Here is a 22,753-nt window from a genome sequence, read left to right as displayed (position 1 = left end):
AGTGTGGTGTTAACTTCCAGAGGCTGTGCTATGTGTCTTCAGCTCCTCCCACATATTGTGTGGAGGAGTTCTTGGCCTTGGATGGCTTTGGATAGAGCTGTCATTTTCTCACAGACTGTGGGGGCTGTGAGATAGGAAGACCCTGCTGTGTGTCACAAGTTAGATTCTGTTCATGTCAGCAAGTCAGGATGTGATCTTTCTTTTTTAGTTTTTGTTTTTGTTCTTGTTTATTTTTGGGGGGTTGCACTGGGTTTTGAACTCAGGGCCTCACGCTTGCAATGCAGACTCTCTACCACTTGAGCCACTCCACCAGCCCTGGATGTGACCTTTTATCAACACCCAAGCCATGATTCTCAGCCATCCGGTTTGCTAACTCCCTGCCTACCCTATATCAAAATGTCTGTTGCTGGTTTAAAATCACTAAGTTTTGGGATTTGTAGTGCAACAAAAGATAAATAACCAATGCTTGCCCAAGTCTTCTGAGTGGTGCAACTGAGATTTCAACCAGATAACACCTGCATAAAAGAAGACACTTCTTTTTGAGATTTCCAATGTAATTGGTATCTCAGTCCATTTTGTGTTGCTATAACAAAATGCCTAAGACTGGGTCATTTTTAAAGAACAAAAATTTATTTGTCACAATACTGGATGCTAGGAAGTCCAAGATCAAGACATCTGCTACCTGGTGAGGCTTGATCTCTGCTTCCAAGATGGCACCTTAATGTGACATTCTCCTGAGGGGAAGAATGCTGTGTCCTCACATAGTTGAAGGGACAGGAGGGAAAGGGGCTGAACTCTGTCTGGCAAGCCCTTTTATAGTGCCACTACTGTACTCATGAGGGCTCTGCCTTCCCCAGTGGCCCCTACTTCCCAATAAGTACATTGAGGATTAAGTTTTAAACATGAGTTGGAGGGAATCACATTCAGACCATAGTCCCTAGAGACAAGAACTTATTCTTGAATAATTATGTGGGATTCAAATTCATGAGAACGGGCTATAATTTTAATATGACCATGTTTGTGTCTATAATTTAATGAGGTCTGGGATATTTAAATTACAAAGCAAAGCCAGGCCTTTTCTTTTAAAAATATGTCTAATTTCTTTCTAGCATGTGATAACCATTAAATCAATAGTGCTACTCAAAGACTCACCCTGGAGGTCAGGGGCTGGTTAAAATGCAGACCTGGTGTGGTGGTACACACTTGTAATCCCAGCACTCAGGAGGCTGAAGCAGGAGAATCTCAAATTCAAGGTCAGCCTAGGCTATAGAGCCAAACCCTGCCTCAAAAAACATACAAATAAAACAAAAGCCAGTCAGATACCAGTGGCTTGCGCTTGTAATCCTACCTATTTAGGAGGCTGAGATGAGGAGGATCACAGTTTGAGGTCAGCCCAGGGAAATAGCTTGTGAGACCCCCATCTGCAAAATAACCAGAGCAAAACAGACTGGATATGTTGCTCGAGAGGTAGAGCGCCTGCTTTGCAAGCACTAAGCCCTAAGTTTGTTTGTTTGTTTTTTAAAGCCAAAAAATAAAACAATGCGTATCTGTAGGTGGGAGTGGTTTTGTGTGCCTGTAATCCCAGCTACTTGGGAGGCTGGGGCAGGAGGATTGACTTTGAGGACAGTCTGGGATACATAGCAAGACCTCATTTCAAAAAGAAAAAAAATGCAGAACTAATAAGGATTGCCTAGAGGCTTTTGCGAACTATTCCTAGGCTTCTCCTTGTGTTGGAATCAAAGATGAAACCCAGAAATCTGCATTTTTTTTTTTTTTTAGAAATCTGCATTTTAAATGACCTCTTTTATGGAGTTATTGGAATATAGATTGGTTAAATTTTGGATAGCATTTACTGAATATGATTGTTGTAATTTTCAAGTTGCAGTTTATTTTAAGGCACTGCTTCTAGAAGAATTTAATCTCACCAGAGCTGCATTTCATTCCCACCCGTAGATAAGGATTGCAGTAACCATAGCTAGCATTTATTGAAGGCTCCTATGTGTCAGGAGCCCCAAGTATTTAATCCTCCTGAAACCCTCTAAGGCAGGCACTCCTGCTATCCTAGTTTATAGGTGAAGACAGGCAGGGGAAGGCTAGATACACAGCTGGTGAAACACAGAGCTGTGATTCAACCCATCCTCTTAACCAAAGCTGCACTGCATTTATTCCAGACTATTTTCTCTAATGCTCAAAAATGCCTCATTCGATGCTCTATGAAATTTGCTTCTTATTTAAAAGAGAAAGGTTATCGCTTCTCAGCCTTTTGGCTAAAATCAAGTGTAGTGTCTGTTCTTGATACGTCCTCTATCCGAGGACAATATGTTAAGTGGATTTTTGGAACAGGGAGATGAAATGGGGCTTGTTCCGCCTACTCCACGCTTTGACCTGGTATTGCAGTACCTCCAGGAGCGGTGCACAAAAAAAAGAGAAAGTTTTCCTGTACCCTGTGTGGGTCCTCCAATTGCTGTTGTTCTTAACAGACACAAGCCTCTTCTAAAAATTTTTGCTACGTTAACAAGACTAATTAAATCTGAGAAAGATTACGAATTGAATTATACAGTAAGGTGTGTTAGTCATTTTTCATCGGTTCAGAAAACAACCTGAGGAAGGACAGATTGGTTCACAGTTTCAGAGGTTTCAGTCCTTAGTGGCCTGGCTCCATTGCTTTCAGACTTGAAGCAGAGGAGCGCATCATGGTGAAAGGGGGTGGTGGAGGAAAGAGCTGCTCACCTCCTGACAGCCAGGAAGCAGAGAGAGACAGGCAGGAAGGAGCAGCACAAGATACGGATGGGCAGGACCCTTTAAAGGCCCATCCCCAGTGACCTACTTCCTCCAGCCAGGCCCCACTTCCTAATAGTCTGCTCGGCTATGAGCTCATCAATAGATTAACCCATTGCTGAAGCTGATTTCCTCTTCATCCAGTTATGTCTCAGTAATGCCACTAGCTGGAGACCAAGCCTTCAACACATGAGCCTTTGGGGACACTTTATACTCAAGCCAAAACACCATGGTAAAGCCTTTGTTAGTTGTTTCTCATTTTTGTGGTACTGGGGATGAATTCAGGGCCCCAAGTTTGCTAGCCAAGCCCTATACCACTTGAGCCACGCCCCCAGTTCTTTTGCTTTTACTTATTTTTCAGATAGGGTCTTGGCTTTGTCTGGGCTGGCCTCAAATTTATGAACCTCCTACCTCTGCCTCCTGAGTAGCTGGGATTACAGATCTGCACATCCAGTTTATTAATTAGTTTTGTGTGTATGTCTGTTAATTAATTTCAAATAATTTATTCTTGTGCTTCCTGTGACTTGTTGAGGAATTGCCTAACAAATCTTGGAAATTCTCTAGGAAGTTTTAAAATAAAAAAAATAACAAACATTCATGGGAATGATATTTGAGAATAACTGCTTTGTGTGTGTGTGTGTGTGTGTGTGTGGTAGTGGGGCTTGAACTCAGGGCCCACACCTTGAGCTACTCCTCCAGCCCCTTTTTTGTGATGAGTTTTTCAAGATAGGGTCTCACAAACTATTTGCCTGTGTTGGCTTTGAACCTCAATCCTCCTGATCTCTGCCTCCTGAGTAGCTAGGATTGCAGGCGTGAGCCACCAGCACCTAGTGCATAACTACTTTTGACACATTATCCTACCAAGAAATTCAGGACCTCAGCAGGATTTTTGTTATATGATTTACTTTAAATAGAAAGCATGCACACTAATTATTTGTTCCATATAGTGAATAAAAATGCAAGAAAAGGAAGAGCTCGGTGTGCAGGTAAAGTCAGGTCTGGCTGGTATTTAGCTGCATTGATGGGTTGAATGAGCCTTGGGCAAATTAACTCATTTCTTTTTGGGTAGCATGTGTGCCTTCTTGGAGAATCTCAGAAACCCTTAGGGAGGGGGGACTCTTAAAGTCAGGGTTTGCTACAGTCACACAAGACATTGAGTATTCAAGGGAATAGAATGCTGAAGAATGCATAGACATGTAGGCTCTACAAGAGAAGATGAAAAATGGTCCAGGACTCTCCATGAAGATCATGGAGATATTCCAACCTGGGTCCGTGGGGAAAATAGTTAAGGCAGAACAGGACTCCAAGGAGAGATGAGGTTTGGTGAGGCAGAAAATCAGAGGTAGAAAGTCACCGTTGGTCCATAGCCTCATGGCTTTAGAAGCTTAAAACAATTTTTATTTTTTTTCCCATGGTTCTAGTCGTCGCCTGGGTTCAGCTAAGTTATTTTCACAAGGGGATCTGTTGTGCTGGCTGGGGCTGGAGTCACTTCACAGTCTTTTTTAGCCCCATGTCTGGTAAATGCTGTTGACAAGTGGCTAAGGCCTGAACTGACTAGAAGATCTAAATACTGCAGCCTCACAGGGTGCCAGTGGCTCACACCTGTAATCCTAGCCAGTCGGGAGGTAGAGATCAGGAGGATCAAAGTTCAAAGCCAGCCAGGGCAATTAGTTCCCAAGACTCTATCTCAAAAAAAAAAAAAAAATCAACCCATCATAAAAGGGCTGGTAGAGTGGCTCACATGGTAAGAGTGCCTGCCTAGCAAGTGTGAGGCTCTGAGGTCAAACCCCAGTTCAGCAAAAAAAAAAAAAAAAAAAATGCACTTGCTGGGTATACACTACTCTGTGGTCAGGCCCTGTTCCAGAGACCAAAACAGTAGTTAACAAAACAAGCAGCTTTGGCCTTTGAAGACAGACCTAAATAAGTATAATACCCATTAGGTTTTAGGGTTGTAAAATCTGAATTCTCTGTATCTTGGTTCATGGCACAGGGTTTATTTATTTATTTATGAATTTAAGTCTGTATGTATGTATTTATTTAGAGACAGGGTCTCAGTATGTAGGCCAGACTGGTGTCAAACTTAAAAGCCTCCTGTTTCAGCCTCCTGAGTGCTGGCATTACAGGCGTGTCTGGCGGGACATTTAACTATATCATCTGTCCTGTAGTAATGTGCTCAGTGGAGGCCTCTTCGCCTGGAGGGTCAGCAGCAGGCCATCTGTTGTATCAAGGATGTTTATTGGCCTCATCCAGTTTAAAAACCAATGTGTTTCTCTTACTGACAGAATCCATTATCCTTTGAGTGTGAAAATAACATACTAATCTCCTCTCAATAGGCTATCATTTTATTGTTTCCCTGAAGGGCCCTGGGAGACTTTGGGCTTTCACACTGTGCTATAGAAAGATTTCTAGCCAGCTATTGCCATACCTCTGGGGTCCTGCACTATCCTTATTACGATTTCCAACATGTTAGCAGAGAATAGAGAGCACAGAATTCCAATTCAAAGCAAGCCGGAAATCACTGAAGAAGCTTGTACAAAACTTTTTGGAGGCTGGCGGAGTGGCTCAAGTGGTAGAACACCTGCTTAGCAAGGGTACAGGCCCTGAGTTCAAACCCCAGTACACACACACACAAAAAAAATGTTAAACCTTTTTGGATTTCTGATTCTGACATGGAAAGTTGAGCCTACACAGATCTTCCATTTTGTGCAAATACAAAAAAAAGAAAGAAAAAGAAAAACGGGTAAAATATCCTAGAGAAAAAAAAAGAAAAGCTTAAACACAGCTGAGCTTGGCAGAACATAATGCACATCTTCAGGTGTTGATGAAAATGAGACCTTAAAACCAGCACAGGAAGCAGGGCATGGTGGCATGTGCCTACAATCCCAGCTACTCAATAGGTGGAGAGAGGAGGAGGAGGCTAGGCTAGGGAAAAGCATGAGAAACTATCAAAAACAAACTTAAGTAAAAAGGGCTGGGGGCATGGCTCCAGTGGTAGAGCTCCTACCTAGCAAGCACAAGGCTGTGAGTTCAAGCCCCAGAACCACCCCCACCAAAAAAAGAAAGGTTAAAGCTACTGAGCATGGTAGTGCATACCTGTAATCCCAGCATTTGGGAGGTAGAGCCAGGAGGATCACAAGTTCAAGGCCTTCATAGGGTACATAGCAAGATTCTGCTTTGAAAGAATAATATTGCTATGAATTTCAGGTACAGGTGTTGATGCAGATGGAGGAGTTCAATTCTCTTGTGTGTACACCTAGGAGTGGAGTTACTGAATCATGCCATACTTCTCTGTTTAACTCTTTTTCTCTTTTGGCAGCACTGGGGTTTGAACTCAGGGCCTCACCCTTGCTAGACAGGAGCTCTACCACTTGAGTTACTCTTTCAGCCCTGTTTTGGGGTGGGTATTTTTCAAGATAGGGTCACTGAAAGTATTTTCCCAGGCTGGCTTTGAACTGCAATTCTACTGATATTCCTGATTTTTGCCTCCCAAGTAGATAGGATTACACGCATGAGCCACTGGTGCCTGATAATGTTTAACACTTTGAGGAACTGTCAAACTGTTTTTCCAGGGGCTGAACCATTTCATATCACTACCAGCAATGTATGAGGTTTCCAGCCATGTACCAATCCTGACATTTACATCCCTTTTTTCCCATTTGGTGGTATTGGGATTTGAACTCAGGGCCTCATGCTTGCTAGGCAGGCACTCTACTACTTAAGCCACCACACCAGCCCTTTTTGTGTGTGTGTTGGGTATTTTCAAGATAGAGTTTCTTGAACTGTTTTCATGGGGCTGTCCTCAAACTGCGATCCTCCTGATCTCTGCCTCTTGAGTAGCTAGGATGACAGGAATGAGCTTCTATACTCAGCTAACATGGATTAACACAAAGGGACCTTCCAGAACTGTGCCCACCAGCCACAGGAAGCCCTAGCTGTTGCCTGGCATTACAAAAAGGCTAATGACTAGCTATCCCTGTCTGGCAGTAGAGGAACTAAACAGGAGTTGTCCTTTGGGAGCCTCCGATATGGACATCTCACAGGCATCCCCCCAGAACACAAACTCTGTGAGACAAGGGCTTGTAGGTTCAACCTTGAAACCATGCTTGGCACACAGCAGGCACTCAATTATTTGTGGAATAAATGAATGAATTAGCCTCCTGCATTTTGTTTTGCAGTGCTGGGGATCAAACAAGAGCCTCACTGTACCACTTACCTACACTCCCAGCCCTTGCTTCCTGCTCTGTCCCCCCAGATACCACTTTCAGCTTCTGGGACAATACTTTTTTGTTCTTTGGGAAGACTGGTCCTTCATGGAATCTAACCTGTGGATCTTTCAGGGCTGCCATCTCAACATTCTTTCTCTCTACCTACAAGGACCTAGGTTGGTCCATCTGTCAGAATTCTTCACCAGTATTTTTAACATTGGAATCAAAGGATCTGTCAAAAGACAATTTTTTTCTGGTGGCACTGGTGTTTGAACTCAGGGCTTCATGCTTGCTAGAAAGGCACTCTAACACTTGAGCCACTCTGCCAGCCCTGTTTTATATTGGGTTTTTTCAAGATAAGGTCTCATGAACTATTTGTCCAGGGTGGCTTTTTGATTCTCCTTATCTCTGCCTCCTGAGTAGTTAGAATTATAGGCGTGAACCACCCACACTCTGCTCAACAAATTAAGTTTTAGATTCAGTTGCTTTGTGTTAGCTTTTGGCAGCTGTGACAAAATACCTGAGATGATCAACTTTAAGGAGGAAAGACTTATTTGGGTTCATAGTTTTGGAGATTTCAGTCCATGGTTGGTTAACTCCATTGTTTTGGGCATGTGGCAAGGCAAGACATCATGGTGGGAGTACACCATGGAGCAAAGCTGCTCACCTCATGGCAATTGGGAAGAAAAAAAGAGAGAGGAAGGGGTGGGGTCAGGGTCCTAACATCCCTTTTAAGAGCACACCTCCAATGACCTAATGTCCTTCCATTAGGCCTGCCTTTTAAAGGTTCCACCACCTCCCAATAGTGCCCCAGGGTAGGGACCAAGCTTTTACCATGTGGGCCTTTGGGGGACATTTAAGATCTTAGCTACACATGGCTTTTATTACAGATTCATGAGTTGGGCAGCAGTTTCTCTTCTACAGTTTTGTGTGTGTGTGTGTGTGTGTGTGTGTGTGTGTGTGTGTGTGTGTGTGTGCATGTGTTATCAGTAATTGATCTCAGGCTTTTGCTTGCTATCTGTCACTTGAGCCATGCCCCAGCCCTTTTTGCTTTAGTTTGTTTTTTGATAAAAGTCTCATGCTTTTGCCCTGGCTGAGCTCAGACCTTGATCCTCCTACCTCTACCTCCTGAGCAGCTGGAATTACATGCATGTGTCACCATACTCAGTTTAGGTTTTTTGGTTTTTGTTTTGGTTTTCTTGGTATGGGAGTTTAAACTCAGGGCTTCATGCTTGCTAGGCAGGCACTCTTCAGTTTGAGCCACACCTCCAGCCCTTTTTTTTGATAGGGTCTCATGTTTTTGCCTGGGGCTGGCCTCAGACTGCAATCCTCCTATCTTTACTTCCTGGCTAGCTGGAATTACAGGCATGAGCCAGCATACCTGGCCTCATCTAAAGACTTATATAAGGGCACTTTTGGCAGAACAGCTTGTTTTTATAAGGTAGCTTGAGCAGGAACAAGGAAACAGCACAATACAAAAAGCAGATTGGTAAGTACATTACTTTAGGTTAATTTCCCCCATAAGGGTTAAAGCATGGAGACTTCCTTATCACACAGACTAGAACTGGCCTGGTTGGGAATATGGCTATTATCTTTCTCCTGATTTCTTGCAAGTTCAGATAAACAACTTAGTTTCTGTTTGATGATATAGAACATGAGCAAGAGAAACTCCATTTTGTTCTGTTGGTGCAAGAGGCTCAGCCCAAAACAAGGCGCTTCTATAAATTTTATCTAACAGTTGTTTTGGAGAAAATAGAGACACAAAATGGGAGAACTACTGGAGACTGCTCTTCTGTATCCAAAACACTTACCTGAAAGATGGGACCCTGGTGTCTCACACCTGTAATCCTAGCTATTTGGGAGGCTGAGGTGGAGGAGGATCTCAGTTTGAGCCCAGGCAAATAGTTCACGAGACCCCCATCTCTAAAATAACCTGAGTAAAATGGACTGAAGGTGTGGCTCAAGTGACAGAGTGCCTGCTTTGCAAGCTCAAAATCCTGAGTTCAAACCCCAGTTCCACAAAAAAAAAAAAAAAAAGTTGGCCTAAGAGAACAAAATCAACCCTTAAAAGTGAAGAGAGAGGGAGAGAGAGAGAGAGAGATAACATGAGAGCAAGTGTTGTGGAGATCTGAGTCTCTGGTCCGTGAGTAGGGTTTTTGGTAGTACTGAAATAGAAGTAGGGACCACCACAGGGACAAGGGACAATAGATTCTCATGCCTTTTATCTGTAACCTGTTACCCACCAAGAGTCTCTTTCCTCCCTCATCAGCAATGTATGGAATGTACCTGTTTTTCATCTTCTTATCACAAGGGAAAAACCCATCAGGTGAAGGCGGGGTGCATGATGTCTCCAAGAAGGAAGAGGCCAATCATCTGTGTTCTACACACAGAAAAATCTCCTCAAAATATGAGGAAGACATGCATTAGAAATACCATCCTCATGACCAACAGAAATTACCAGAACTCAGGCCACTCCAATAACCCGATAAAAATGCTCTCACCACCGGTCCTTTTTTTTTTTTAAAGCGTTACTGGGGTTTCACCTCAGGGCTTTGTGCTTGCTAGGCTGGCACTCTACCACTTGAGCCACTCCACCAGCCCTTCCACCACTGGTCCTGTGAATCCTTTTCCTCGACTCCTTTTTCCTTCATTAAAATGTTTGACTAAGAGATTGCTCTGTACATCTCAGCCTTTATTTCCATAATCATTGGATGGGAGTTCCCTGCATCCCAGAGCTGTGAACAAGTCATGTTTGTCTGAAAATTCCAAGGTGAGAGGTAGTGGAATGTCTGTGGGGAATTCAAAGAAATATGTTTTTGTTATTTACCAAATATCAATGTTAAGAGAGGACAGAGGGTTGGATGCCGGTGGCTCACGCCTGTAATCCCAGCTACTCAGGAGGCAGAGATCAGGAGGATCCTGGTTTGAAGCCAGCCCAGGCAAATAGTTCATAAGACCCTATCTCAAAAATATCCAACACACACAAAATAGGTTGGCAGACTGGCTCAAGTGGTAGAATGTCTGCCTAGCAAGTGTGAGGCCCTGAGTTCAAATCCCTGTACCACAAAAAAAAAAGGACAGAGACAAGCCATAGAGTACTAGAAGATACCTGCAAAACACATACCTGACAAAAGACACTTCAGTAAGAAAACATAAAGAACTTCTTGGGTTGGGGGTGTTGTTCAGTGATAGAGCACTTGCCTAGCATGTTCAAGGCTGTGGGTTCAATTCTCTCTACTGCAAAAAAAGAACATTTTTGCCCAGGCCAGTCTTAGATTGGAATCCTCTTACCTTTGCCTCCCATGTAGCTGGGAGTACAGACTTACACCACCCAACATGCCTACCTTGCTTTTGGTGATAGAGTCTCACTAGCTTTTTTTTTTTTTTTTTTTTTCAAGCTGGTCTCAAACCTGGGTCCTCCTATCTCTACCTCCCATGTAACCAGGATTACAAGTGTGAGCAACCACACCTAGCCTTAAAAAAGAACTTCTTAAACCAATAAGAAGATGACAGACAACTAATTTTTAAGTGCACTAAAGACTTTCATGGCACTTGACAAAAAAAGAGCTAAGCAATTAATAAAGCATATGAAAAGGTGCTGAAGCTAGTTGCTGGTGGCTCACACCTGTAATCCTATGTACTCAGGAGATAGAAGATCGAGGTGCAAAGCCAGCCTAGGAAAATAGTTTGTGAGACCCTGCCTTGAAAAAACCCATCACAAAAGTAGGGCTAGTAGAGTGGCTCAAGGTGAAGGCCCTGAGTTCAAACCCCGGTACTGAAAAAAAAAAGGTGCTGAAATTCACTAGTCAGGGAAAGGCAATTTATTTTTTTTGGCAGTGCTGGCCATGGAACTCAGGCAATCTCACTAATGCTAGGCAAGCACTGGCTACCTCCCCAGTTACAACTTTTAAAAATGATTAACTCCCTCTACAGAGCCACCAAAATGTCTGAAACTAGTCTAGCACAGTGGCCCATGTCTGTAATCCCAGCTACTCAGGAGGCAGAGATCAAGAGGATTTTTGGTCGAGGCCAGCCCAGGCAAAAAATTTGTGAGATTCCCATCTCAACGAATAGCTGGGCATGGTGGCACACACCTCATCTCAGTTACACGGGAGGTGTAAATAGGACAATATGCCTGGGCAAAAACACAAGACCATATTTCCAAAATTACTAAAGCACAAAGGACTAGGGGAGTGGCCCAAGTAGTAGAGCGCCTATCTAGCAAGTTTGAGGCTCCGAGTTCAAACCTCAGTACCACCAAAAAAAAGTGTCTTAAACTAAAAGCACTGGTAACACTAACCCTCATACATTGGAGCAACCACTTGAGAAAACTGTTTGGTAGTGTGGTGGCCCCCATGGTGGTGCCTGACTCTCACATCTCTTCAGCAAACCTGCTCCATGGGGGCTGACTGGCCAGCCTCCAGCTGCCGCACCTTTGAGGCCACCACAGTGTTCCTTTGATGCCATGCTACCCCAGCCTCTCCCAGCCAATGACCGCTCACAGCAAGAGTGCTAGATTTGGGCCATGCCTGCTGTAGACAGCTCTGTAATGGTCAGTCTTCCCTGACCAATATGGCTGAGACTGTAGAGCTCTCCCAGCTGTCAAACCTGTCCTGTGGTCTGGAAGCTCTCCTTGCTTCTTCTTCTTCTCTCTCTCTCCAGAACTGGAGTTTGCTTCTTGGAACACCTGAATTGACATAGGTAGAATTCGCTAATACTGTCACACTCAGTAATTCCAATCCTGATAAATCCCCAATAGAAATGAAGACTGATGTCCACCAAAAGACATTTATACAATGTTCATAGCAGCTTCTTTGGTCATCATAGCTAAAACTGTGCTAATGCCTATCATAAAATAACCATAAAATTGTAGTTTTTCATACAATGGGTTTGATCCAGAATGAAAATTAATAATTCGTTATGTATAATAACAATGAATAACTCTCACAAACATAATGACAAGTGAAAGAACACAGAGGATCAATCATTCTCATTAGCTGAGTAAAGGAATCCAGAAAGAGGGGTGTATAGCACAATCATTTATTTTATTTTTTATTTTATTATTTTTATTTTGCGGTGCTGGGGTTTGAACCCAGGGCCTATACCTTGAGCCACTCCACCACCCCTTTTTTTTTTGGTGGGTTTTTTTGAGATAGGATCTCCAGAACTATTTGCCTGGGCTGGCTTCGAACTGCGATCCTCCTGATCTCTGCCTCATGAATAGGTGGGATTACAGGTGTGAGCCTGTATCTTAATCTTTTTCTTTCTTCCTTCCTTCCTTCCTTTCTTTTCTTTCTTCTTTTGGCAGCAACTTGGGTTTGAACTCAGGTCCTCACACTTGCTAGGCAGGTGCTCTATGACTTGAGCCACTCCTCCAGCCCCACAATGATTTATGAAAACCATTAGGGGTGAGAGTGGAGATCTCACGGAAGACTGTAGGAGACAACCTTTAACCCGCTCCTTCTGATATCTGTGCTCCATGTAATCAGCTCCCTTGGAGTGTGTTCTGGATTTTGGGACCATCTTCTAAGAACTAGAATGTGCAAAAGTGACGGAGACCATTTCTGAGATCACATTACACAAAGACTGTGTGTAACGTCTTTCTGGAGTTGAACCAATATATACTAAGCAAGTTGCACTGAGCTACAACTCTCTCTCTCTCTCTCTCTCTCTCCCTCTCTCTGAAATGGGATTTGAACTCAGAGCTTTGTGCTTGTAGGCAGGTGCTCTACCACACCTCCAATCCTCTTTCTTTTAATTCTTTGTTCTGGCTGGAGACCAGTTGCTGCTTCTGGAGAGGTCAAAGTGACAAGGAAGTGAGGTTCCTAGCCGATAGTGAGAGGCCTACTAAGTGACTATAAGTGAACTTGGAGGATTCTCAAGCCTGAAGATAACTCCATGCCTCAGAGGATGGGGGGAGTGGGAGGGGAGAGAGAGAGAAGAGAAATAAATAGATCCTCAGCCAGAGCTTATAGCTAAACTGTACTCAGATTGACCCACAAATACTGTGAGAAAATAACTTTTTATTTTATTCTTCAGTTTGGGATAATTTGTTACCCAACAATGGAGAGCTAATATAAGTATATTGCTTATTCTTCAAAGTCATTATATAATATAAAACTCCTGAAAACTTGGGGGCTGCAACCAGGGAAAAGCTAACATCCCCAAGAACAGTGTGTTTAGCTGGCGCTGGTGGTTCACATATGTAATCCTAGCTACTTGGGAGGCTGACTTAGGGAGGACCAAGGTTTGAGGCTAGCCAGGTGAAAAGTTCATGAATAGTCCATCTCCAAAATAAGCAGAGTGAAATGGACTGAAGGTGTGGCTCAAATGGTAGAGCACCTGCTTTGCAAGCATGAATCCTTGAGTTCAAACCCCAGTCCCCTTCTCCCTCCACACACATACAAACAAAACAAAAAACCCAGCATGTTTCTTCTTCTTCTTCTTCTTTTTTTTTTTTTAACAGAATGATGCTTTGTTTATCTAAGCTCTCAGAATTAAAGCAACGTAGCAAACACGCATATGGGGTACAAAAACACAGGTACACTTCCAGGAGCTCATAGGAAAACACAAGCACGCTAAAGAAAGATCGAAACAGGTGGAAAGAGGGGAAAAAAAAAAGACCAAACAATGCACCATAGTACATTACAAACCCTGACAATTACCACCTTAAGAAAAGTCAACACAGTGATCTCCAGGAGACAACATGTTTCTTCTTATAGACTGATTCACTGACATATGTGTCCCCTTCAGTTTTGGCTACCAGGAAGCTCGGAATGGAAGTTATGGGTCAATTTCCATAGCTGTGCAAGCCCCTATGGCCTGCTTATCTGTGTCCATACTCCTGGTCTTTCATTTTAATCTTTTTCTTTGTCCCAATTTTTTTAGTTCATCTTTATATTTCTGCTATATGAATTATGTTAAGCCATGTCACATTCCTCTTACGGAGAAGTTGTTCATTAAATCACTTTGATTTTTTTTTTCCCCCTAGCAGGACGAAGGTTTGAACTCAGGGATTCCAGCTTGCAAAGCAGGCACTCTATCGCTTGAGCCACTGCTCCAGCCCAATGTGTTCTTAATTTTAATTTTAATTATTGTTATTATTTTTTTGCGGTACTGGGGTTTGCTAGGCAGGCGCTCTACCATTTGAGCCACTTCCCCAGCCCGCGGTACTGGGGTTTGAACTAAAGACCTACACCTTGAGCCACTCCACCAGCGCTTGTTTGTGATGGGTTTTTCCGAGATAGGGTCTCGGAAACTGTTTGCCCAGGCTGGCTTCAAACTGCGATCCTCCTGATCTCTGCCTCCTGAGTAGCTAAGATTACAGGCGTGAGCCACCGGCGCCAGGCTGTTTTTGTTTTTTTGTTTTTTATTAGAAATAGTTGTGCACACTTAAAAAAAGTTTTTCACATGTTGAACACAAAGTGCTTGGAGGTGGTGCCTGGGGGAGATCACGTCAGGGACGCGTGGCTTTGCAGTTCCGCTCATTGACCAGGGTTAATTTGGATTGGGTCAGAAATATCTAGTGATAACGACGAAAACGGGAAAAGGGATGGCGACTGATTGTCGCGCTGGGGCCAAGGGCTGGCGCAGTCACACACAGTGGTAGCTTTGAAACATATTCGTCGCCCTAGTAGGCTAAGACCCTCCCGCACCGCCCCTCTCCTCCCCTAGCCACGCCCCCACGTTCTCACCCCGCCCACCGAGCGTCCCGCCGCCTCAGTCTCCGCCCGACCGCTTGGCTCGCCGGCAGTTGCGCGCTCCGCCCCCTCTCTCGGCGCCCGCGCGCGCCTTCCCCGCCCCGCCCGGCTCACTCCTTTCGGGGCGGTTGGGCCGCGCGCCTGTGGGGGCGGGGCCCGGAGGAGGCGACCAAGCCAATGGGGCGCGGCGGCGGCGGTGGCGGCGGCGGCGGCAGCGGAGGCGGTGGCGGCGGCGGCGGCGGCGGCTGGGTCGGGCCCCGACGGGCGGCGGCGGCTGAGGTGGAGGCGGAGGGCGGCGGCGGCGGAGGGGGGAAGATGGCGGCGCCCGTCCTGCTGAGAGTGTCGGTGCCGCGGTGGGAGCGGGTGGCCCGGTATGCAGTGTGCGCCGCCGGGATCCTGCTCTCCATCTACGCCTACCACGTGGAGCGGGAGAAGGAGCGGGACCCCGAGCACCGGGCCCTCTGCGACCTGGGGCCCTGGGTGAAGTGCTCGGCCGCTCTGGCCTCCAGGTAGCCGGCGGGGGAGCGGGCCGAGGGCGGGGGCTGGGCGCGCGTGGGGCTCGGGCCTGGGGGCGGCGGGCCGCGGGCCGCGGGCCGCGGGGGGCCGCAGGGGCCCAGGCCGCCGGGGTGCGGGGCAGGCGGGCGGGCCAGGCCGGCGACGGGATGAGGTGGCAGGCTGAGCGCAGCCCGAGGCCGGCGCGGGGCGAGCGGAGGGCGGGTCCCGGCTCGGCTCGCCTGACAGCTCTGCTGGGGCTGGCGGTGGGAGCGGGCCGGGGGCGTGGACCCGGCTCCGGGGATTGGGGTTGGCGGACACCGAGGCCGGGGTCCCGCCGCCGCTCCCGCCCCGGGCCGTGCGGCCAGGGTAGGGAGCTCCCTCGGGTTGCTGTTCCCAGCGCCTTCCTGCTGCTAGGACAGGTGTTTCCGTGCTTAGGCCTCTTTGTACTCGAAGGAGAATTTGCAGACTTCTGGACACGGTGGTGACATTTGCGGGCAAGCACGAATTTGACTGTAGTCGGGAAGGAAATCCCGGCACTTAACCTGATTTCTGCTTGCATTCGCCCTTGTGAATTCCAGTGCGTGCTCTGGAAGGGGCGGGGGAGGGGGATGGCCAGAGTTTTGGATCTAGTTGAAGTTTTAATTGAGAGTGTAAAAGATGAGGATGTAAATGTGAAGCGACGGTGTTTTGGGCTTTAGGATGAGTGCTAAACGTTTGTTGATGAGTGAGTACGAGTACACACTTTGCTAAACTGGTTTGTTCTACGGATAATTTTTAAGTTTTTTTAAAAATGTAATTGATTTTCTATTACATTTTCTTTTAATGCACCAAATAATCCTAGATAAATTGCTGTGAAAACAAGCAGTTTTTAAAATTCGGGGGCGGGTGTCGTTGAAAAACTCAGCAAAAATGAAAGTGATGATTTCAAAATGGATTGTTTGTAATTCACATAGAGACTTACTATCCCTAATATTTTTATGTTTATTCACAGAAATCACATTTGAAGTTTTTTTCCCCTCCTGTTGATGGGTAAAAGAAATGTACTAGTTTATTTTTACCCACATTCTTCTACCCTCGCCCCCTCCCGATTTTTTTTTTTTTTTTTGGCGACCGGGTCAGCTGTGTAGCCCAGGCTAGCCTGGAACTCTTGATCCTCCTGCTTCAGCCTCCGGAGTGCTGGCGTGACACCACACGTGGCTTTGACCCACATATTGATAATTGCATAAACCAGTAGCATTGCAGCTTGTCTTGTTCCTGTTTGCAAACTTGGACTGCTGATCTTTTCCACTTAGTCTCCCCGCCGCCCCCCCCCCCATGGGATTTGAACACAGGGCCTCATGCTCACTAGGCATGCACTCTACCACTTGAGCCCTTTTTTTGTGATGGATGTTTTCGAGATAGGGTCTTGAACTCTGTCAGAACTAGCCTGGAACTGAGATCCTCCTGATCTCTTTCTCTTGAGTAGCTGGGATTACAGGGGTGAAGCACCAGCGCCTGGCTCCACTTAGCCTTTTTCATGACCCAGGTACTCTTATCTCATTTTCTCTTTTTTTTTTTTTAATTCATATGTGCATACAATGTTTGGGTCATTTCTCCTCCCTTCCCCCCCCTTTCTCTCCGCCCCTCCCTCTCCCCCCCACCCTCTTCATTTACTCTTAAACCAAATTTCTGTAGCTTTAGGAGAAAAAATTACCACTGAGGCTGCATTAAACATTTTTAAATACATTTCAAATGTAGGTATTAAAGTGCAAAATACACTTGTTTACAGTGTGACCAAACTTGTTGGTTATTTCTAACCAAGTTAAATCTTATTAGACTCTCAGCTACTCTTCAGGAACCACGGAATGTGTTTTATGCAGACATTTTTATGGTATTTTTACTTTTAGAAGGTGCTTTTAAAAAGTAGCACACATCCCAAATTACTTGAATAAATAAATACATACTGAAAAGATGCAGCACATATTTCAAGTATTCAAGTATTTACAAAATATAAATAACTTTTGATATTAGATTAATATGAAATTTAGACAGAATTATCCATTTTAGCTTTTCATGAAGCATGCAGTTTAAAAAATTTAATGGGCTTTTTAGTACTTGGGGATGTAAAAAGTAATTTACTGTATAAGTTCTTAAAAAGACTGCTTTTGAATCTTTTAATAAATAAGATTTGTTATTTATACTGCAAGACACAGGTTTTCATCAAATGGGTTTTCATAAAGACTATAAATAATTTTAAGTATCAGCTAACATTCTAAAAGTGTTTAAAAGTATGTCAGACTAAAAGTAACTACCTCTTTATAGTTCCAAGTATGAATTCAGCATGTTGTAATTGAAACTACTGTTTCACTATACAGCACTGTACATGAAGTGCTTTAAATTTGGTGCTTGCCAAAGGATAGGATAAGAAATAAAATATTCTAATATGATCAATAAAGTAAGTTCTTTGCCTCAATAAAATTACTTCCAAGAAATTTGTCCAGTTTGATCAGTCAGCTTATAAAGTATATTCATATTTTTGTGTGTGTGGTGTGTGTACTTAACAGTGGTTTAGAAATTAAAGCAGCCTAAGTCTGATTTATAAACTGATTTTCTTTTGGAAGTGGCTAGAATAAACATTAAAGGTTTTTGACAAGGAGAAATAAGTTGGGTTTTTATTTTGTGTGTGTGTGTGTGGTGCTGGGTTTTGAACTCAGGGCCTACACCTTGAGCCACTCCAGTCCTTTTTTGTGAAGGATTTTTTCGAGATAGGGGCTCACAAACTATTTGTCCAGGTTGGCTTTGAACCTTGAACCTCCTGATCTCTGCCTCCTAAGTAGCTAGGATTACAGGCATGGGCCACCTGTTTTCCCCACTGAAGTCTTTATATGAAGGCAGAATATGGGAGACCTCAGGTTAGTTCCTTTTGTTTGAATATTGATTGGCATACTCAGCAGTATTCAAACATGCAACTATTTTAGGAAAAGACAGTTTGAGCCAGGAGTTAGTAGAAGTAAGTGTAAAGGATGAAAAAAGTTTAAAGATAAGAAAGCTCCTGAGGAAAGTCCTCTCGTAGGATCCAATGTTAACTTGTGATTTTGAATTACTTAAACTCACTTTATTCTCACTTCTTATTTCTTACGTTTTCTAATTCAAGTAGCATAGAGTAAACATTGTGAGGCAGTCTTGATTAGGGGGGTGTCTTGTATAAAGTTGTCTAGTATTTGGGAATTATAATTGCATAACAGAGCAGTTACAGACTTAGATTTCGAAAGAAATATTTTCCCCCAAATTGGGAGTAGGATTACCAGTTTTTTATTCTATTAAATACAGTCAATAAAAACAGCAACAGTAACTCATACCACCAGTGTCTATTCCCAACATCATTTCATTTAAAAAGATACTTAGCTCAAACAATTGAAAGAGCAGTATCTCAGAATAAGAAATCTTTAAATGGAATTATTTATCCTTTCTTGAAAAGTTTTCTTTCTTGTTATTTTTCTTCATTTTCACACGAATTGATTAAAATCCTGCTGCAGACCTGTGCCTGCCTGCTAGTCAACATTAAGGAAGCACTTCCTGTGCCTTGGCTTGGTGCACTGAGCTTAAATCCAGAGACTCTGGTGGGGTTCTGTCTGTGCCACTTCTGAGACTTGTGACACCTCAAGCAGTCACTTATTTTCATGGGGCTTCCATTTCTCCTCACGTTAAGTAGGGGTATTAAAACCCGTGTTGCCATGTGAATGTTAGGATTAAAGATGACATCAGAATTTACCTGACATAAAAGTATGTACTCAATTAGTGTTACTGATTGGAGATGTTACTTTTTTTTTTGCAGTGCTGATAATACATGCTTTTAAGTAGGTACATTTTTTGGCTTTAGTCATTATGTATTAAAACATTAATTGTTTTAGTATATTGCTTACTTAATAGTATAGTGTCAAGACTTAAAGACCATTTCAAACAATTTCAGAAATAGTGCAAAAGAAAAAAAGTATGTACAGTATTTTTATAGGTATTTCTTATAAGTATTATCCCATTTCCAAGAAGGTTTTCTTTGTAAAATAGTACAAATAATCTTGAAGATAATAGGCTTGACAGTTCTATAGTTCTTAAAACTAAGTATTATTTGAAAAATCATTAAGTCTACGTAAAATGTCCTTGTTTTACAAAACGTTAGACTTCGGTCTCTCTCATATCTTAAAAAATATCATCTATTTCTACCCATCCCCCATGAGATAATACACTTTCAGAATTAGAATAGACTAGAAATTTGTTCAGCAGAGACTCAGGGTTTATGACTTGCCCAGGGTAACACAAGTACTGGCAGATTGAGATTAGAAGCCTGGCTCCCAGAGTAGTACTTTAAATCAGGTATGGTGGCACAAGCCTCTAATCCCAGCAGTTGGGAGGCACATCATGAGTTCCAGGACAGCCTGGCTTATATAGAAATACTAAGTGTTACAAAAAAAAAAAAAAAAAAAGCAGAGTACTGCTTTAGAGTCCCCCCCTACCAACTCATCTTTTAAATGAGTTCTCGTGTAGGTAATTTATTTGCTGCTTCATATTTGAAAGATACACAGCATACGCAGTGAAGTCTTTACACCCCTTCACCCAGAAATGTACTTCTTCCTCTTCTTAGACAGCCAGGAAACTTCCCAGAGCCATTTAAAGACAACCGTGTTTTTTCCACTGCTTTTTTTGAACATGGGGATGTCATACATTCTGACCTGTAGCTTGCTTTTTGCTTAGCATTCTTCACATCACCATAATACTTATAAGTGCTTTTATTCATATTTAGTGAAATGTTAATAACTGCTAGTGTGTGAAAGAAAATTTCTAATACTTTCAACTAATTCAGATGAGTGTAAGAAATGCAGAGGGCTAGGTTACCATTGTTTCTTGGTACACAAATGTCAGAAGCAGTATGAAGTCAATATAAGAGGGATAGAAAGTTCAGGAAGAAGTAAATCTGGATGACTGTGCACTAGAGGGAAATGTTGATACAAAACAGATCATGCTTACTATGTGCTAGGCAGTACACTAAATGCTTTACATATTTTCTTTTTTTCTTATTTGATGGTATTAGGGCTTGAACTGAAGGCTTTGTGCTTGCTAGGTACCTGTTCCGCTGCTTGAGCCATGCCTCTAGCCCTTTTTACTCTGGTTATTTTAGAGATAGGGTCTTGATTTTTGCCCAGGTTAACCTGGATTTCAATTTTCCTGCTTTTTAAAACTTCCCTGCAGTGCTGGGATGATGGTGCATACTACCATGCCTAGCTTTCTTTCCCATGAAATAGGGTCACAGGATTTTTTTTTTGCCCAGGCTAGCCTTGAACCTCTGTCTTCCAGATCTCACCCTCTCTAGTAGCTAGGATTACAGGTGTGAGCCATCGGCGCCCAACTTAATATTAATTCTTACAACAGTTCTATGAAATAGGTAACTTTTATTGCCTTTTTACACATGAGAAAAGTGAGGTGCAAAGAATATAATGAAACTTGAGCCAGATAGTACAGTGACAGAGGCCTGATTCTAACTCAGGCAGCCTCACTAAGGAGTCTAAGCTCTTAACCACTACTTTTTATCATCATCATTATTATTAGTTATTATCACTATTATTAATTTTGAAATAGGCTCTCTCTGTGGAGCCCAGGCTGGTCTGAAATTTGTGATCCTCCTGCCTCAGCCTCCCTTGCGCTGGGATTACAGGTGCCAGCCCTCATGCCCAGCTTTTCTTTTATTTTTGTACTACTGGGGTTTGAACTCAGGGTCCACACTTCGAGCCACTCCACCAGCCATTTTTTTTTTTTTTTGTGATGGGATTTTTTAACGTAGGGTCTCTCGAACTGTTTGCCTGGGCTGGCTTTGAACTGTGATCCTCCTGAGCTCTGCCTCCTGAGTAGCTAGGATTACAGGCATGAGCCACCGGCTACTGGAAATGCCTTTTTTTTTTTGGTACCATTACTTTAAATTCTTTTAGGTTTAATATTATCAAACTAAAAAACTGCAAGTAGTGGCACCATTTTTTAATGAAAATGTGTGACAGCAATGCTTGGAGTTTGTATTATACCTTTCACCCGTTTAGAACAATCTCTTTGGAAAAGCAAGGAAGTTGTTATGAAGGCATGGTCTTCAAGAAGGAAGTTCCTAGAATGTTTGCCTTCTAAACTAAAATCTACCACAACACCTTTTGTCACACCTGGTTAGTTAACATATACGCAGTGGGGTGAGCTGACATGAGACTTATCAGGGTAACCTGGGGCAAGAAAGAGAAGAGGAAGCCAGGCACCTACAGGTACAGGGAGGAAGAAAGTCTGAGTGTGAACTGGGTTGAAGTAGCCCTTTCTGAGATGGATGACAAGTCTTAGGATATGGAGACAGCAATTGTATGTGGGTGGTGATGCCACCAATCATCAGACAGAACTAGGAATTTAAGAGGGATTGCTTCGTCGATGGTGGAAGAACTCTAGGGAACATGGGGAAAGGCCTGAAAGGGAGAAAATTGTGGCCATTAGGCAAGAATAATTAGCCAGTGGGCATATTTGAATGCAAAGGGCCTACCTGGGTTGAAAAAAAGACTAGAATCAAGAACTGGACTAGAAAAACGCACAACTTAATGTTCCTTTACATTTTATCATAAACGCGGATAAAACATAAGCCCTGAACCTTGGGTTTTTCTTCTATGAAGTACTTGTACAAGGTTGTACTAGACTTGTGTAGATTACCAGCTTCCAAAATTTATTCCTCAGAATCCTTGCTCTGGGTCAAGATTTCACAAGCATTTGATTCGTATTTGTATTTAAACATCTTGAGCTTTGAAACACTAAACATTTACATACACTCAAATGCATTATGCAAAAATTTTAACATATTAGAGACCAACTGATTTGTACTGCTGGGCTGTCTCAATGGAATTATATGAGAGGAAAGAAAAGGCCACTTGTAAAGATCACATACTATATGATGGCATTTGTATAACATTGTTGAAGTAACAAAATTGTAGAGATGGAGAAAAGGTTGTTGCTGGAGTTGTCATGGAAGGGGAGAGGTGGCTGGTTATGAAGAGGTAGCTTGAGGGAGCCTTGAGGATGGAACAGCTACACAACTGTGTATCTCAGTTGTGGTTACACAAAACTACATCTGTGACAACATTGCATAGAACTACACACACACTGAAAAACCCTGTGGATCATACCAAGGTCAATTTCTTGGTTGTGGTAGTGTACTAACGGGTTATGCAAGATATTGGGGAAGGCTGGGTGAAAGGTGCTTGGTGCAGTTTTTTTTTTTTAGTTCCTGTGGTCTGTAATTAGTTATGGTGATTTTTAAGTAAAAGATAAAAAAACAAAAAAACAATTCATTTAGAATATTTGGGTGAAAATGAGCAAAAGGAAGACACTGTTATCCTTACTGCCAACACTCAGGATAACAGCCCTAGGAATAGTGCTTCTCACTTTGTGCATGTAGTTGGATTTTTCAAAAAATGGTATCATTGTGACTGTGGCTTTATATTTATATTTCTATTTAAAAGTTCAGTCCAAATATGGTATATACATGTAATCCCAACATTTGGGAGGCTGAGACAGGAGGATCCAAAG

At 43.2% G+C, this 22,753-nt stretch overlaps 1 protein-coding gene and 1 pseudogene across 1 annotated transcript in view; both read left to right on the top strand.

Moving 5' to 3' along the window:
• The first annotated feature begins 2,247 nt into the window (after positions 1–2,247).
• On the top strand, positions 2,248–2,422 carry LOC141424362 (U2 spliceosomal RNA; annotated as a pseudogene).
• Positions 2,423–14,944: 12,522 nt separating this feature from the next.
• The window catches only part of Vkorc1l1 (vitamin K epoxide reductase complex subunit 1 like 1), a 58,323-nt gene continuing 50,514 nt past the window's right edge, over positions 14,945–22,753 (top strand). Inside the window, exon 1 of the mRNA XM_074075797.1 lies at positions 14,945–15,192. Within this exon, the coding sequence (XP_073931898.1) occupies positions 14,999–15,192 (194 nt within the window). The 5' untranslated portion in view covers positions 14,945–14,998. The remainder of the gene's footprint in view (positions 15,193–22,753) is intronic.

Source organism: Castor canadensis, chromosome 6 (genome assembly GCF_047511655.1).
Source record: "Castor canadensis chromosome 6, mCasCan1.hap1v2, whole genome shotgun sequence".
In the NCBI taxonomy this organism is placed as follows: domain Eukaryota; kingdom Metazoa; phylum Chordata; class Mammalia; order Rodentia; family Castoridae; genus Castor; species Castor canadensis.
Note: the sequence above shows the minus strand (reverse complement) of the source record. Positions and strands in the feature narration are given on the sequence as shown.